The sequence below is a fragment of the Anarhichas minor genome, unplaced genomic scaffold, assembly GCF_050575085.1.
Source record: "Anarhichas minor isolate MPS153535 unplaced genomic scaffold, ASM5057508v1 ptg000022l, whole genome shotgun sequence".
NCBI lineage: Eukaryota > Metazoa > Chordata > Actinopteri > Perciformes > Anarhichadidae > Anarhichas > Anarhichas minor.
This window is the reverse complement of record NW_027466468.1, coordinates 4,524,286-4,541,143: the sequence shown is the minus strand read 5'-3', so window position 1 is coordinate 4,541,143 and position 16,858 is coordinate 4,524,286. Positions and strand designations below refer to the sequence as shown.

General features: G+C 42.9%; 2 protein-coding genes across 2 annotated transcripts in view; one reads left to right on the top strand and one right to left on the bottom strand.

The window, feature by feature from the left end:
- LOC142955206 (grainyhead-like protein 2 homolog) overlaps nt 1-16,340 on the top strand; it is a 32,625-nt gene extending 16,285 nt beyond the window's left edge. The window contains exons 3-16 of the mRNA XM_076096654.1: nt 6,765-6,951; nt 7,073-7,486; nt 7,596-7,651; nt 8,441-8,699; nt 8,891-9,002; nt 10,083-10,177; nt 13,172-13,330; nt 13,479-13,536; nt 13,747-13,886; nt 14,017-14,054; nt 14,190-14,281; nt 14,385-14,470; nt 14,597-14,661; nt 15,082-16,340. Coding sequence (XP_075952769.1) covers nt 6,886-6,951; nt 7,073-7,486; nt 7,596-7,651; nt 8,441-8,699; nt 8,891-9,002; nt 10,083-10,177; nt 13,172-13,330; nt 13,479-13,536; nt 13,747-13,886; nt 14,017-14,054; nt 14,190-14,281; nt 14,385-14,470; nt 14,597-14,661; nt 15,082-15,196 — 1,755 coding nt within the window. The 5' untranslated portion in view covers nt 6,765-6,885 and the 3' untranslated portion in view covers nt 15,197-16,340. The remainder of the gene's footprint in view (nt 1-6,764; nt 6,952-7,072; nt 7,487-7,595; nt 7,652-8,440; nt 8,700-8,890; nt 9,003-10,082; nt 10,178-13,171; nt 13,331-13,478; nt 13,537-13,746; nt 13,887-14,016; nt 14,055-14,189; nt 14,282-14,384; nt 14,471-14,596; nt 14,662-15,081) is intronic.
- On the bottom strand, nt 1,937-5,387 carry LOC142955208 (zinc finger protein 706-like). The gene is made up of 2 exons (XM_076096656.1): nt 3,636-5,387; nt 1,937-2,886 (listed from the first exon to the last, which is right to left on the bottom strand). The coding sequence occupies exons 1-2, from the start codon at nt 3,768-3,770 to the stop codon at nt 2,791-2,793; spliced, it is 231 nt and encodes a 76-aa protein (XP_075952771.1). The 5' UTR covers nt 3,771-5,387; the 3' UTR covers nt 1,937-2,790.
- Nucleotides 16,341-16,858: the final 518 nt, after the last annotated feature.

Here is a 16,858-nt window from a genome sequence, read left to right as displayed (position 1 = left end):
CATCTTGAGAACTTGGACACACGCTGCTGAAGTTGAAAAATCCTAACCAGCTCCAATTATTCTCCTCATAATTATCCACTGACACTAAATATCACATTATTATTTCGATAACATGTTTCTTAGACAATGGCAGTACTTATATTTTGTAGGGGTGGGAATCACCAGAGGTCCCGCGATACGATATTATCACGATACTTAGGTCACGATACGATATTATCACGATACTTAGGTCACGATACGATATTATCACGATACTGCGATATTCTGAGTATTGCGATACCATAGGCCTATATTGCGATTTATTACTTTTTTCAACTTCAAATGATGTCCCCAAAGGAAAACTGCATCAACATGTTTTATCTAATAAGATAAAGTTGTCAGTCTGTTCATCTCACTTCAATCATTTTTATTGCAGCAAAATATGATTGTCAAGCAGACAGACTGACCAACAATGTCATAAATGTTGCATGAACCTGACAAACTGAATGTATTACTACATAGTCCAACTTAACTAAATGCAAACGTGTGGACTCAGTATATGAACTATAACTTATATAAGTAGGATATAAGAGCTATATAACTCAGTATAACTTGCAATGCGTGGACGTCAAGGGCAGAGAGCCAGTTATGTGCTGCACTCTCCCCATGAGCCTGGCTACTGTTGGCAGATTTAACCCCGTTGTAAGGCCAGATGTCTCTATCTTTGTTTTGACCAACTTCCTACCAATCACGCTGACCCGGGACCTTTGCTGACCTCACCAGAAAACAACTCAGCACCATCTAGTGGACTGAAAAAGCAATTGATTTGATTTTTCTAAAAAAATAAATAAATAAAAGATCGATACTTGGCGTCCTTGTATCGATACAATATCGCCACGCAAAATATCGCGATACTATGCTGTATCGATTTTTTCCCCCACCCCTAATATTTTGTGACTTTGTGATTGTTTGTAATTTACTTCAAAATTTAAAGGGGTACTCTATGGATTTCATAATGATGTCATCCAGGTGATCTCAGCTTGGGATCGGACACCTCACATTTATAGCAGAACACCTGTGTTACAAGCTCTAATGGGAGAGGTTGGACTGTTCTTGCCGGGTTTTTCAGTTTGGCCAAGACGGCCAACTCCAGGAAGAGTCCTGGTGGTTCCAAACGTCTTCTATTTCCAAATATTGAGGCCACTGTGCACCTGGGAACACTCAAAGCTTTAGAAACGGTTTCATATCCTTGCCCTGATCTTTGCCTCTTTGTTTTACAGAGGCGTCCCTGGACTTGGTTTTTATCCTGACATGCAGCGTGAATTGTGGGACCTTATATACACCTGTATGTGCCTTTCTAAACGAGGTCCAAATAACTCATTTTGGTTTGATTTTTAATACAAAAATCAGTTTCACTTTGTCATTATGGATTATTGAGTCTAGATTTGAAGCGTGTAAGAAGTGAATGGTCTGAAGCCTCTGCATGTACATGGAACCAATCAATACCAACATGAGTGTTGGTCAGTTCTATTCCCACTGATTCATTATCATCTTTTTGCTACATTTCTCATTACAGAATTGGTTTTATCGTACATTTTGTGGATGAGCAACAAGAAAGGGTCTTGGTCGCTCACCAGGGTATAAACTGACAAGCTAATAAAACTCAGATTATCATGATTTAAGGGGTCCGGAGCAGTAACTGAAAGGACTGACAAGGTGAGGAAATGCAACGTATTCATTTCCACCTTCATCTCACAACTTATAGATATGAGTGCTCACTGTTATATGATTGATTATAATGGTTTAGGAATAACTACAGTACACAGTTTCAAACAGGTGAGGCCAGAATTAGCATTACATCAATACTCTATCCAGTAGATGGAAACATAAAGGTCATTAAACTAACACAAACACATACACACAACAATAAAAAAACAAAAACACAACTTAGTCATGATTCATATAAAAGCAACAACTTTATTAATAGGCTAGACATAACATTGTGGGGACAAATAAATGATTATTACAAAAGTAAAAACATGACTTAAGCACAGTGGTACAATGTCAGTGGTTAATGACCAGCAGGTCCAAATGTATTGATAGTTTCATGGAAGGTTTGTTATACGAGTTGCACATGAGAAAGCTACACAGTGGTCATGAACTAGAGATACATAAAAATATCAGTGTAGCACAATATATTCTCACCAAAATCCTAGATTAAAAAAATTATCCAGGCAAGGTAAAAAAATCAGTGCAGACTGGAGGTAAATATAAATCTACTTAAAAGAACACAATATTAGTGGTTTTGAATAAGTGTCTTTCCAGGCACACTATGAACTCCAAAGTCATTCTGAATAAAGTATAAATATGAGCTCAACCCCAGCACATCACAAATTCCTTTCAAAAATCCACAATGGCTTTCACAGTACGTTGTAGTTGGATGCAGATGACTTCCAATTATCATCTTAGTATTACAACTTTGTTCATCTGTGCCAATTTGACATTTTCTTCTAAATCCAAACCGTGTACTGAAACAGTGTGAGCCCTGAGGTGACGGAAGAGTTCATGGACAAGCTGATCTTTTCAGCAGAATGTTTTGAAGCGATGAGACGAAAATATTGCATACAATCATAAGATTCATAGCTGTCTGCTGTGTGTCTACCCTCAGAGAAAAAAAATCCCATTTGGCAAAAAGACCACGGGAAGGCAGTTACAGTAACAACCCTGCATTAAACACTCGTATATCAAGAACTAAATTCGGCAGCATGAGGAATAAGCCCCAACGGTCTTACTGAACGAGAGGTGAATCTATTACGCCTCCACACCGACCAACTCCGGGGGCATGGAGGACTCTGGATGTTTGCTTTCAAAGTGCTGCTTAAAGGTCTTCGGGTCGGGCATTTGTGTCTGAGAAAGTGTGGGCAAGAAAAAAAGCAAAAAATGTGAAAATATACATTTTGACAGACAGTATATAAAAACCACACAAATAAAAATAAAATTGATAAACAAGACACGTTCTCATGAAATTGTATTCGTTAGCCCTGGTACACCAATCGCACCATAAGAGGTGGAAATCTGGTCTTTCGAAACAAGTTCACTTGACGGGTCAAGACGCATAGTACACCACCACCACAACGGCAACATGTTCATACTCCTTCAGAGCTGCTACCTTCATAGATGATGATGCGAGAGGCTGGTTGTCAGTGATCGCTGGGACAACAGATTACTTTAAATTCGGCATTTACTTACAGGTGACATACATGTAACTAGCCACCTTTCCTGGTGAGCGTTTAATCAAAAAGATGTACTGAGGAAGTAAAGCATGAGTTAGCATATCAGCTCATATCTATCCCCGATGTCGTTTAAAACTTCATCGCTTACAACAGAGACGAACAGTGCATTTCAGCAGTGAACACAGACAGAGGTGGAGGTAGGAATAAGAGGAACGTGCAGAAAAAGACTTCATGAAGCACGTTTTGCCCACTTTCATACCTGTGAGCTGGACATTCACTGAAGAGGGTGTGACCATGAGGCGCATGCGACTCATTTGCCTGCCCCCCCAAATCTACTGATTTCCATCCTACGGTAATGGTTAAATGAAACCAAGAGCTCATAAAAGAAAACTTGTATGTTCCGTTTTCCGCCTAAGCACATACCCGACACACAGTGCACGTGTATACTAAAGCAGCCATAGCCGCTGCCTTCTGGTCATGGCCTTTGCTCTGCTTGATGTCTGCCTGCTTTTTGGCATTCTTCTGCTGGGACTGGAACTTCTGGTGCCCACGGGCCATATCTGATGCTGAAGAAATTATACAGGAATTTGATCACTACAGCACCAGAGAAGGTGATGAGCCATAAACTGAGAAAGACTATAAAACCTAGAACCCCCCTGAGAAGAGGGTGGAAAGGAAAACGTGAAGCACAGCGGGGGATGAAAGACGGAGCAACTGGAAACACGAAGCAGTTTCACCAGTGAAGACTTCAGATGAAGCAACCTTGACGACTATAGGATCAATAGACTTCAAAATGTAATGGTTTTGAAATATCTTCAAGAACGAGGTTAATTGGCACTTTTTTTGGGTCACAGGCAATTAACTTGGAAATTTCCCCAAAGAAAATCAGACTGCAGATGTCATAGCTGTAACGGATATAATACTATAACTAGGTCAGCGATATGATTGTGTAAGAAGTTTGTTTTAACTGCTTTTGACGAGGGAGGGACTGTTACTCTGTCAAAACACTGGAGACAGTCATAAATCACTCCAACAACGGTCTGAGAAAGGAGTGACGTTACCCATTTCCCTCTTTGTTTGTGACTTTATGTAAACTTACTCGGCAACCTTTTTGACGTGACATTCAAATGCCATCCACCCACGAGCACTGAGGGTGACGTCAGTTCAGTCTGCGCCATGCATGGCTCTCGTGGGGCTAACCTAACCTGACGTCCTAACGCTATCCGACTAGTTTAGCAGTAGCGTTAGCCAACTTTAGCTCGCCACCGACCATCTGGTTTTAAGAGCGACGGTTGCAAATAGATAATGTGGAAGACAAGGTCGCCTTGGGGACACACAACTCACATATTTAAGTCCATCTATAGAATAAATATAATGTTAAAGGAAACGACTAACTTAATCAAGAGAGGCAAGCATGCTGTTAGCCTGTAGCTATCGCTCACGCTAGGTTAGGTAACGTTAACGTTGGAATAGTTTGGAGGAACACACACAGAAAATGGAACGTTGATAGATATTAAGATGTAACGGCATTACGAGTCAAATTACATATTTTTTTAAATGCCTTACCAGTGAAAATAAACGTATTCCCACCAAAATGGAATTCATGAAACACCGCGCTAATGCGCCTGCCCACAACCTACACTATGCTGCCTTCAAGTGTTGTCAGTGGACGCGAGAGAACCGTTCACAATTACGCCTGTTCGGCGATGTAGGGATATGGGTTGGATGTGAACATTCCTGACAGCACCCAAAGGCAGCATCAGCTCCATCCTCTCTTGCAACAGGAAAGGCTTCAAATAATACGAAATACGAATGCACCAAGGTGTATGTGCGTATATCAGCACTTAACCGATACAAAACATCTTTCTAAAATCAATGCGCATAGCCAACCACATTTGTGGAATACATATCCGAGTAACATTTTCAGTCTGCACGGTGCAAATTGAAATGCCTACCACAAGGTGTCACGGTACAGACAACAATAAGGCCAAGTTTACTCACACCAACTACTATACTTTCCTCTTGCTGCATATTAACAGCTGTACAATATCATGATGATAGAGACACTATTTGTCTGGCATATAAGCATATGTATCACAAACCTTAAACCTACAGACACTATTTTCCTTTTCACTGTGGTTATATTTATCATACACTTAACTCTTAAGTCTAAAGTCTCATCATCAACTAGAGGGAGGGGTTACCAGTAAAAATCCCTTTACCTCTGATTATCTGCCACATAATGTCCGTGGCCCAACTGAGCGAGAAGAATGCATGTTGTCACACATTACTTTGTTGCTCACCGCCTCCAGAGCACAACAAAACGTTGAAACTGAATTTCGATATCGGCGTGACCGCTTGTCGCTCATTGCAGGCCACGCCCCCTCCCCTCTCGCTCACCAATGGAGGAACGACTATGCCACCTGTGTAGAAACATCCATCCAATCAGCCATGCAATTTTCGTTTCCTTGTTTATCCTGCCTGTGCGGCTGCTGCAGACGGCAGTAGTATACCAATCTCTTTAAATTACGAATTTACGAAACAGGATCGAAACCTGCACGTCCAAGAAACGTAGCTTCTTTTTTTCTGTAGTCAGCGTAGCCTCAATTTTTACCTGACATCACAGGCATCCGAATATACCTTAGTGCGCAAGGTTACTGAGGATTTCATTGGGTGTTTTGACTGAGAGGTTAAATAGAGCCAGCCTCTTGCACGCCTAGTTTTGTCACTCTCCCACGCAAGCTTACCTGCACTAACTAGAAATTCCAGTTTCTCAAGCTAGTCCTAGAAAACACCGGAGAGTCCTGTAGGCAACATGGACCTGGACAGGTAAGAAAAAGTCATTATTACTGCGAGGAATAACGCCCGTCAGTTTAACTTCAATTTTTACATGCTTAAAACATTTCGTATGTCTTTGGTTTCATAGTTGTTTTACACATAGGCATAACAGGCTTTCTCATTGAAAAACTACATAATTTCTATAGTTGCCTTCAACATCTATTTGATTTGGGGGAATTTCTATTGGTATAGATTCAATTTCAGAAATATCCAAAATGAATATGCTGGTAATATCATTGTGATTGTGTAATAGGAGAACCATTACTGTAATTTAATGAGGTCTTGTTTTTACTGCGTTACTGTTTTTGTATGCACTATTATTATTATTGCAAAATGTTTTGTTTCACTATAAATATCTGTGTGTGTGTGTGTGTGTGTGTGTGTGTGTAAATATTATATTGAAATATTGTTCAACATGTGCCCTTCTTACCATCCTCTCTGAATGATGTCTCAAAAATGACATATTTAGAAATAACTCTTATGTCAGCTTTCTGACATTTTCAGAATTGAACCAGTACAGTTGAGTTATTTAAATGTGGCATACAGGAGTAAACTTACATTAACACACACGTACCGGGCAAATTAAGTTGACGTTTGGTGAGAAACAGCCTGGGGCAGATGCGGCGGCTTGGCAGACGCGGCTTCTGTTAATGACAGATTGGCTTTGCAGTAACAACATTGTCGTCTCTTCCCATTACCCCCTCGTCCTCCCAGTAAACGGCTGGTGGTGGTGGTACCCAACGACGTGCTGGTGCCCTCTCGCAGAGTGCCGAGCAGCGAGGACGAAGCATGGAGGAGCTACCTGGAGAACCCGCTGACCGCTGCCACCAAGGCCATGATGAGCATCAACGGAGACGAAGACAGCGCAGCAGCACTGGGACTGCTGTACGACTACTACAAGGTGTGGAAAGCTTGACATTGCAGCCAATGACATTATGATATAATAAAGACAATTCCCGCATAATGTATTCAGATTGTTTCAGTTAAATTATTTTTTTTTGTATTTGCTATAACCTTGTCAGGTTCCCAGAGAGAGGAGATGTGCCTCAAGCGGTGTTAAACCCACAGAGCCTCCTCCAATTGGGCCTGAGAACTGCGGTAGCCTGGAGATTCTAGATTACCATCTTCACGCTCTCAGATCCATGCCCGTCAACCTCTCCCTAAACAACAACACCGCTGCAGAACATCAGGGCTCCAGGTATGGAGCCGCCTGCCTCGCAGGAGACCCCAGAGGAGGAGATTGTAAAGGTGGAGGTGGGGCGGCTCTGGTCAAGACAGAGGGCCAGACATCTGGAGGGTCGTACCGAGAGGAGCCCAGAGAGGAGATGAGGATGGCTTACGAGCAGAGCCACTATGATTCGTCCCGCGCCGGGTGCTTGAAAGATGAACACAGAGGCACTCCAGACAGCACATATGAGGACGCTGTAGAAGGAGAGGTGAGACTTGTTATACAAGAGGGGTGATGTCTTGCTTTGTAAAGCGGGTTCACGTTTGCTTCATAAGTGACAGTCCTGCATTATATGTCGCATATATTTTCTTTATCAGATGTACCACAGGAGTCCCTCCTCAGGAGTTGATGAGTCCCACCACAGCCCACCAACGTAAGTTAAAAACTCACAGATGAGGGAAAACATTAAACATACATATGCTTTGGGTTTGTTTATCAGATGTTAAAGGATAAGGCTGGCAATCTTCAAAGTGTGTGTCCTTGTTGACACTTTTAAGACCAAAACCAAGTTTGTGTCTCACTTCATGACTTCCCCAGCCTTTCTGTGGCTCGCCGCCTCAAGCCCATTCATTCCCTCTGAGCAAGAACTCTCACATGAATATAGATTCATTCTTTTAAATGAAAGCCTCAGTCTCAACATAGCTGGGCACTGTAGTTTCTTTACTCACAGGAGTAAATGCTGTTTGTTGGGGACTATTTTCAGTTGGATTAATGCACGTTTGCTGTAGTGAGAATTTACTGTAAGGCAGCAAGACTGTATGTCGGATAGAGTCAAAACAAAACAAGTAAAATGTGTGTGTGTGTGTTCATGGTCATGAAGGAACATATAATGATGTGTTCTCTTTTTATTTCGGTCAGAGCTCTATGGCACCAAGGAATAAGATACACCACGATTTGGATACACACATAATACCTGTTAGTAGATACATTGATTGTTGGTTTGATCTTGTCATGGTATTTGCTGACAATAAGAAACATGCAACCAGAACTATCATTTAGAAGTTGTGCTGTTGCATACTTTTGATAAATAGTTACAAAAACCAGTTTGTTTAGAGCCATTAGAAGAAGTTCTTGCTGCATCAGTCTTCTTCTCAAGCTCAATTTACTCAATAAAAAAAAAAAAAATAATAATTATATGTATATATGTATATATTACTCACAGTGGCAGCTTCCAGTACTGTCTGGAGGCCAGCATGTCGCTGCGGCCGTGGCAGGGAGAAGGACCCATGGCTTACCTGAACCGGGCCCAGTTCTACGCTCTGAGACTGTCGAAGGCCGGCTTCAGATCGTCCCAACGTCAGCCCAGAGGCAAAGTGCGGGTGAGTGGACCGACGCCGTCACGGGGGCCCGATGGGGGCCCATCCAGTAATGAGCAATGCACCATGGGAGGCTCTGAGCGGCAGCGGGACAGTATTGTACAGGTGAGGGAGGGGCTGTAGTTCATGGAGAGGAAGTGTGGAGGTAGAGGTTGAGGGTTCTACATTTAGCTTGTTGTCGGGTAGCGTGAAATCTTGTTACACTCTGAAATGTAATATAGTTTTTGATTCATTTTTACTCTGCTTGGACCTGACTATACTGTAATATATTTTGTATATCTTCGCTTCTACTTCAGAGTGTTATCATGGTCGTCTTTGGGGAAGACAAGTGCAGAGACGAGCAGCTGAAGAATTGGAAATACTGGCACTCCCGTCAGCACACTGCCAAACAGAGAGTCCTGGATATTGGTAAGATGATTATTGTCATCAAGTCTGCCTGCTACATTCATGGCCCCTGATGGGGGTTTGCAGGTGGAACAGGATTAGGCCCAGATACACACTTGGATATCGATATTTAGACACCTAAGCTCCACAAAACTCCAGAGTAAAAAAAAAAGGAGAGAGTAAGCAGGTGGCAAACCTGCAGGAGCCTCCTGGAGGATCCTGTCACATATCCCGAGGTTAAACCCGACTTAATTTGAATAACTGTCAATCCTCGATTCCCACAGGAGCGCTGTGAATAGACAGCCAATGGGTTTTCATTTGCATAGACGTTAACAGGAGAAATAGGCGGAGGCCTGGACTGGAGCCACATCCTGTACCATCAGCAACAGACAGGCCTCAACCTGTGGTTGGAAACTCAATGGAATGAGGCAGAGATGTCAGACACCATGGTGGGTTTGTCTGTGGCAAGTTCATGCCAGCATCATGGTAAAATCTGTAACCTAACGTGTGTGGGTGGGAATAAATGTGATGAGACGTTTTAGGGGGTAACAAGAGCCTTGTGGCATTTTTTTACTAATTTGGAACTTGATTTGTTGGCAATTTGGTTACATGGGGCAAAAGTTGCCAGATTATGATATAGACACTGTATGTGAGATAAACATAAAAATGAATGCGTTGTAAATTAAACCAGTCGTTTCTAACCTTTTAGGCCTGTGACCCCTTTATAAAAAATATCTATGAGTGTCTGAGTTTTGAGCAGTTCCACCAGACTCTCAGGTTTGTTTAATTAAATGAGGTGTTCAAGGTCCAATATCGTTACAAAAAAAGGCAGAAATTTGAGAAAAGTAAAAAAAAAAAAAGTAGTTCTAGTGGACTAAACTGCCCAAAAGTATATAAAGTAGTAGTTCCACCATGGCCAGTTACAACAATAAAATGATAATCATGCTTAAGTGTATCCTTAGGGATTTAAAATGTTTGCTTTGTTGCAAACAAAAATGTAGTATTTTTTTGTTGTTGAAAAAAAAAAAACGAAATGTTAAAATTAGGGCTGACACAAAACGCCCACTGAAACGGTTTTCTCTGATCTTCACTTTGCATCTGCAGCCGACTACAAGGAGAGCTTCAACACGATCGGGAACGTGGAAGAAATTGCCTTCAATGCCGTCTCCTTCACATGGGACGTCAGCGAAGAAGCTCAGGTACAAAAGCAACAGAGGAAACGGGCTGGGCGGGGTGCTGTCTTAAGTCAAAGCAGGAAATGATTGAAGCAAGCCAAATGACACAGCTCGCACTGTTTGTTCTTCTACCTTCACTTTCACACGCACTCAAGCAGTCAACTCAGTTTTGCTATATTTCTTTCTTTCCTTTCGTCAGTACGAAACTCATAGCCACTTGTGGGGAAGTTTGCTCCATGAAACCACAGAATAGTTGGAGCATATACCCCCCCTTTTGTAAAGGTGGCCAGTTGGATAAAGACAATTGGCAAACAAGGTGTAACACACACACACACACACACACACACACACACACACACACACACACACACACACACACACACGGCAGCAGCCCACCCTCAGGGTGTTTTGGGCCCAGGTAAGAGAGGTAATTGCAGCTTCATGGGTTTGTGGATAAATATTTACTGTTTGGCTCAAACCTTCATTCCACACTTCCTTGTTTTTAGTGTGTTCAGGTTAGAGATGCACCGATGCTGGCTCAAATAGCTGGATCAATTCAATACATTTATATTATTGTATTTATTTACTACATTTAGTGTGACACAAAAGAATCCGCTTGTTGTACACCTGACCACAGTAATGCACAATTCTTTTGAGAAGGTACTGCTGACTTTGTGTAGATGGAAAGCAGCTACAGTTAAAACATGAACTTCTTCACACATTCCATCTTCTGAACACTAGTTGTTACAGCTTGCTGTGTTTCATCGAGCAGCTCTCCGGTGATCCTCCTGACTTCTAGCCCAAAACACTTGATCCTACACTTCCCATAATGCAAGTTGCATCCTTTCAGTAGACACCCTCTGAATGGTAAACCGCCACATCTTTTTCTTTTTATGACTTTTCATCTAGTGTCATCATATTTGGTTTTGAGTCAAATGTCTCGACAAGTATTGGATGGACTACCATCAAATTTGACATAAAACAATCAAGTTCCCCTCTGGATGAAATAGCTATGGTGACCCACTGTGCACTTTACAGTCATTTGTAACTCAATCTCATCACCCATTGGCTATTGGGCTGATGACAATTTAGCCTCAGGGGGCAAGGGCCAGTATTTCTGGGGTTTCATCAGATACCCTGACCAAGACTTCCTTTTCCGTGCGGCGGTCGTTGTTTACACTCCGATTAGCAACTTCAGACGCCAGACTGGAGTTGAGAGACGATGTCTAACTTCGGATTGTTTCACGAGTAGCCAGTTAACAAGCACATTTTTAAACTAATAAAAAAAGCAAAATCATTGTCGGACTATAGCCGGTGGATTCCCATATTGCATTTCAGCCAATGCGCTCAGCCACTTTTGCTCTCTGCACAAACGTTTTAACCCACATTGAACCAAAGCACGCTCCAACGCGATCGTGCAATCAGACTACAATTGGAAACTAGAACGCTTCCGATACCAAAGCCTTGTCCCGTTGATTCTGCATTCATATGTCAGAATCTGTTTGTAGAGATTACTTGTAACTAACCTGGCAAGAGAAGGCTAAAGTAAATATCTAGGGGGAGAATAAAAGTTCCCTCTTCTACGTTCCTAAATGCCCTCCATCCCTTAAACTTCACTCATGTGGTAAATTCATTTAAACAGTTCATTGCACTGAATATCAATGAGATCATTTTGAATATGATGATATAAGTAAAGCCTCACCAGAATATTCCAGTCCGAGTATTGAATGCTGGTGGTTGAGCAGGGTGAGGCTCTGGTTGTGTTGATTGTGGATGTCAGTGCTTGGCTTTGCTGTCAGAAACCAGATGATGGTTATCAGCCTCGCTGCTGCACACTGCCGGTCCTCCTGAGCCCCCACACAGACCCAGAGCCTGCTGGAAGAGCTGGAGAAAGAACACCTCTGTTATTGTGAGGAGGTCTGTGTGCTCGCATGTCGCTGCTGTCACCTCTCTTTCTCTCTGTGTTTGTCACCTCGACATTTAGGTTCTCCAAAACCTAATTGGATGTCCAATCAGGCTCTGAAGACGCTGACGTACAAAATTGTTATTTTTGGTGCAAATTATTATTATTATTATTTTTTGGCCTGGCTCTGCTGTTGCCAAGCAACAATCCTCATCCTCATGTAATGGGAGCGTGGAATGTGTTTGCAGGGGAGATGAGCGGCTTCCTGCTGCATGACTCTGTATTTTTTGTTGTGTTTGTTTGTTTGTGCCTGGTTGAGAGGATGGCACCGAACAGCCAATTACCGGTGCCCTCGTGAACCTTTCTCTTTTTAGGAAGGCGTTTGAAAGCTCAGTATGTGCACACACAACGAGCCTCCTACACACACACACACACACACACACACACACACAGATGCTAGCAGCAACACGTCCAGCGCTTCTGGAGGAAATGAAATGGCTTGGGTCTGTGGAGGTGTGGATTTGTGGAGGCGTGTAGGAGGCTCAAGTGTGCTTCAGGCCTTTCCAGCAATCAGCCCTCACCTCTGCAGGTTCAGGCACGATGCAGCTGATGCCGTGTAGTGGGAACATTTGCTGTGAGGAATCTCTACCGTTATCCGTCTCCGCCGACCTGTTGCTCAGGCTGTCGGACCTGTTCATCAGGAGTTTATGTTGGTTAAGATGTTATGATCATTAATCATAGCGGGAATCTGTTCTGTCATGCAGCTGAATGTGCAAAGATAACCATTAGTATCATTAAAAGTGTAAACTTCATGGTTTAGATAAGTTTTGCGACTGTACTGGAACTTGGATGAAATTTTGTGAATTTCCTTTTTTTCCTCTCACAAGCTTTTAAATGATTCAGCAGCTCGGCTCCATTACTTAGCTCCGGGACAGCGCGATGTGGTAGCGAAGAGTAGTTCAGTATTTCTGCACGCCAAACACACCGTCCTCTAAATCAAGAGTTCATTGCAGTGCATTCCATTTAACAGGTGCACCCATGATGTATCATCTTTCACACAGCTTGTTTTAAGTCACAAAACTCCAGACATTTTCTGACTTCTTTCTTCTTCCTAGGTCTTCATCTCTGCAAACTGTCTGAGCACAGACTTCTCTTCGCAGAAGGGCGTGAAGGGGATGCCTCTGATAATCCAGATCGACACCTACAGCTACAACAGCTGCAGCAGCAGGCCCATCCACAGGGCCTTCGCTCAGATCAAGGTCTTCTGCGACAAGGTGAGGATGTCCTGCTGGCACAAGTCAGTTCTCTGGTCTGCTCAGCACGACTTTGATCAATTTTTTGTTTGTTTTTTGCTTTACACTGACTGTCTTTGAGCAGACTCTTGTCTTTTCTGTCCCGTCAACGGCTTTCATCTTTTTGCAGGGCGCTGAGAGGAAGCTTCGAGATGAGGAGAAGAAGCAGCTCAGGAAGAGGATGAAAGGTAAAAACATTCGTTTTTTCTTACTTCAGTTTGGCTAAATAATGAAGTATGAATTACATACCTCACATGTACATCACGTACAGAAATAACGTTTGTGAGCTTGATTTAAAATCAATGGAAGTGGCGAAAGCCAGGGAAATGTAATCAAATCTGCACTTGGAGTGGTTGCCTGGCAACAGATGCTGAGTTCACACTCTCTCTCTGGTTTAGGGAAAACTGGCAGCACAGGGCTGACCTCTCCCTGCAGGAGGGCTGATGGCACGCTGTTCAAAACCATGATGGACCTGGACTCCCAGCCTGTCCTCTTCATTCCTGACGTCTACTTTGGAAACATGCAGAGAGCCGGGCAGGTGAGGGACCCCTCCCTGTCTCGTTGTCTCACACACACACACCACACACACACACACACACACACACACACACACACACACACACGGGTCCTGCAGTGTACCTCATGTTGCCTTTCTACTCCATTTGCAGGTGTTTGCTGTCAACACTGAAGAGGGCACCAGAGATGGGTTAGTATCATACTGTTCTGTTCACACCTCTGGTTTGATGGTCTCCATGTTGAAAATCCACTTGTTAGAGTTCCAGTAATTTTCCCTTTAAATGTTGATGATGATGTTGACGACGACTGTGTGTGTGTGTTTCAGAAGTGTCCTTGTGAAAAGGATGTCATCTGCCTCTGAGGAAGACGTCTGTCCACCTCAGCCCAAGAAGTCCAAAGTGGAAGTGGAGAGCAAAGGTTGGTAAATGTTGGTTTGTCTCTCATTACAGGGTTTTGGTCTCATACAGTATTATTTACCTGAATGGATTTGAATGCCTTGTCTATTCCATTTCCTCATCAGTTCTGCTGTATGTGAGGAAGGAGCGTGATGAAGTGTTTGATGCCCTAATGCTGCGCACCCAAACCCTACAGGCATTGATGGAGGCAGTGAGTATTGATGAGCTGCTTTACTGTGAAACAATACAAACACAAGGAATAGTAATGATACATTTAGTGCCTCATGGTGCTTCAACGTGTTACAAATGCACTTGTTTTCTTCTCTGTGTTCCACAGATCTCAGAGAAATATGCAGTACCTATTGCAAAGATGGTCAAAGTCTACCAAAAAAGCAAAAAAGGGTGAGTGAGTCAAACTATTGAGGCTGTACAGAGGCACCGTGGGGCTGAGCTAAACGCTAACGTCTAAGAGTAGGCTTCAACAAAGTTGTTGAGGCACTTCACTAAAAAGCAGAAAACCACCACCTCACAGTGGCAGGGGGATCGCCAGAGTCCGTAGTGGACCATGCATGTGTGTATAAAATATTCTTTTCAGGTGATTATACACTAAAGAAAACATACTTAATAATATTATATTATTACCAATACTACCCCTAAACGCTACACACTGGTCCTCTTTAAATAGTTGTTATTTTGGACCAAAGTGATGGGCCGAAATTACCATCCGTAGATGTATGCTAGCATGGCTAAAGTAACATGCAGATTACACGCCTTCAAGTGACCCAGGCACTCTTGACTGTTGACGTGTTTGGTCTTCCTCAGGGTCCTGGTGAACATGGACGACAACATCATCCAGCACTACTCCAACGAGGACACCTTCATCCTGGCTATTGACGGCTCAGCAGAATCTTTGCGCATCACTCTGTCAGAAATCTGACAGTTGTCGGCCACAGCGCTGTGCTCACCAGCGGGCCAGTGGTGATCCCCGGCTTCAGCCGCGCCACGTGCAGCAATTGTGAACGTTGCTAGCAGTATTAGACGATGGTGCCAAAATGTGTTCCTTGAGGGCGGCCTCGTAGGAGTCTCTGTTCGGCTAAACTCCACCAGGCAAAATCCAGCTTCACCTCACCTGCTGCAGAACCCGTTTACTACACGACCTGTGTAGGAGGGTTTCATTAGGAACGCAGGCTTGACTTTGAAAACTTATGGAAGTGTCCATGATTTGGACACTTCCATGATATTTCCTGGCTAACTACCCGCAGAAGTCTCGAGTAGCCGATTGGAGTTAACTTGTTAATACTTGCTCCTTCAAAAGAGAGGCCTTTATCCAGGTCACCGCAAAGCACCCAGCCAGCCTGCTGTGGTTTCACAGGAAGAGGACGACACAGCGTACAGCGGTCTTATTGAATTAACAGCAGGGACTGCTGCTTGCTTCCTCTGTGCCGTCTGCCTTCTGTCCCGTTAGCCCTACTAGTGGTGGAAGCTTTAAAATGACTTCATCTGATGTAAAGTTTCTTGCTTCAAAGCAAGTCAATGCAGCATTTTATGCTGGCACTCAACATATCAAGGTGAATGGCTTATTGTTTTGTATGTATATAATTCTTTTTTAGATGTGTCTCAAACTGCTGTCATGCCATGCTTCTAAGTCAAAATGAACTTGCTCTTATCTTTCCTGGTTGTCCATCTTTGTTTCATTGATTGGCCACATGTACTGCATACTAAATGATTCCAGTTGATGCCAGTGAAATACCACTTATCCCAGATAGTGATCACATGCTGAGACACCATTATGGAAGCAGACAGAGAGTCTCCAGGATGCTGTTAAACTGTTTGGCTTCCTCTGTGTATGTGTTTATTGCCTTTCCTTCCACAGAAGAAACTGTAGACATTAGTATATAGGACATTAGTTCGGGACTTATGGGGCCCAACTGCTGCATCCATTTACACAATCCAATGCTTATTGCTCTTTTCCAACCCACTGCCTGTGTTTACCACACTGACAGCTTCAGCATCCTGCATTTGCTCCATGCACCATCATGTACAGTCTTTTGAATGAGTCAATAAATATAGTTTTATAAGCAGTCACTTGTCTTGCTTTTTACCACTTTCTGATAAGGCACCCTTTATAAAGGCTTGTAATTAATGGCTTTATTAACGGTTAATAATCAGCTACTAATATTTATAAATCATTAGTGCTGGGCAAGTTAACGAGTTAATTTTGCATTAACGCATTCATTAATTAACGCCGACAATTATTTTATCACGCGTTAACGCATTTTTAAAAATTTATTATAATTTTAATTTTTTTATTTTTATTGAAAGACAAGAGACAATACATAGACATAACAACAAGAGGATGACAAGAACAGAACAACAGTGGGATAAAAGCGTGTGTGTGCGTGTGTGTGTGTGTGTGTGTGTGTGTGTGTGTGTGTGTGTGTGTGTGTGTGTGTGTGTGTGTGTGTGTGTGTGTGTGTGTGTGTGTGTGTGTGTGTGTGTGTGTGTGTGTGTGTGTGTGTGTGTGTGTGTGTGTGTGTGTGTGTGTGTGTGTGTGTGTGTGTGTGTGTGTGTGTGTGTGTGTGTCCTTGAGCCTTTTGAG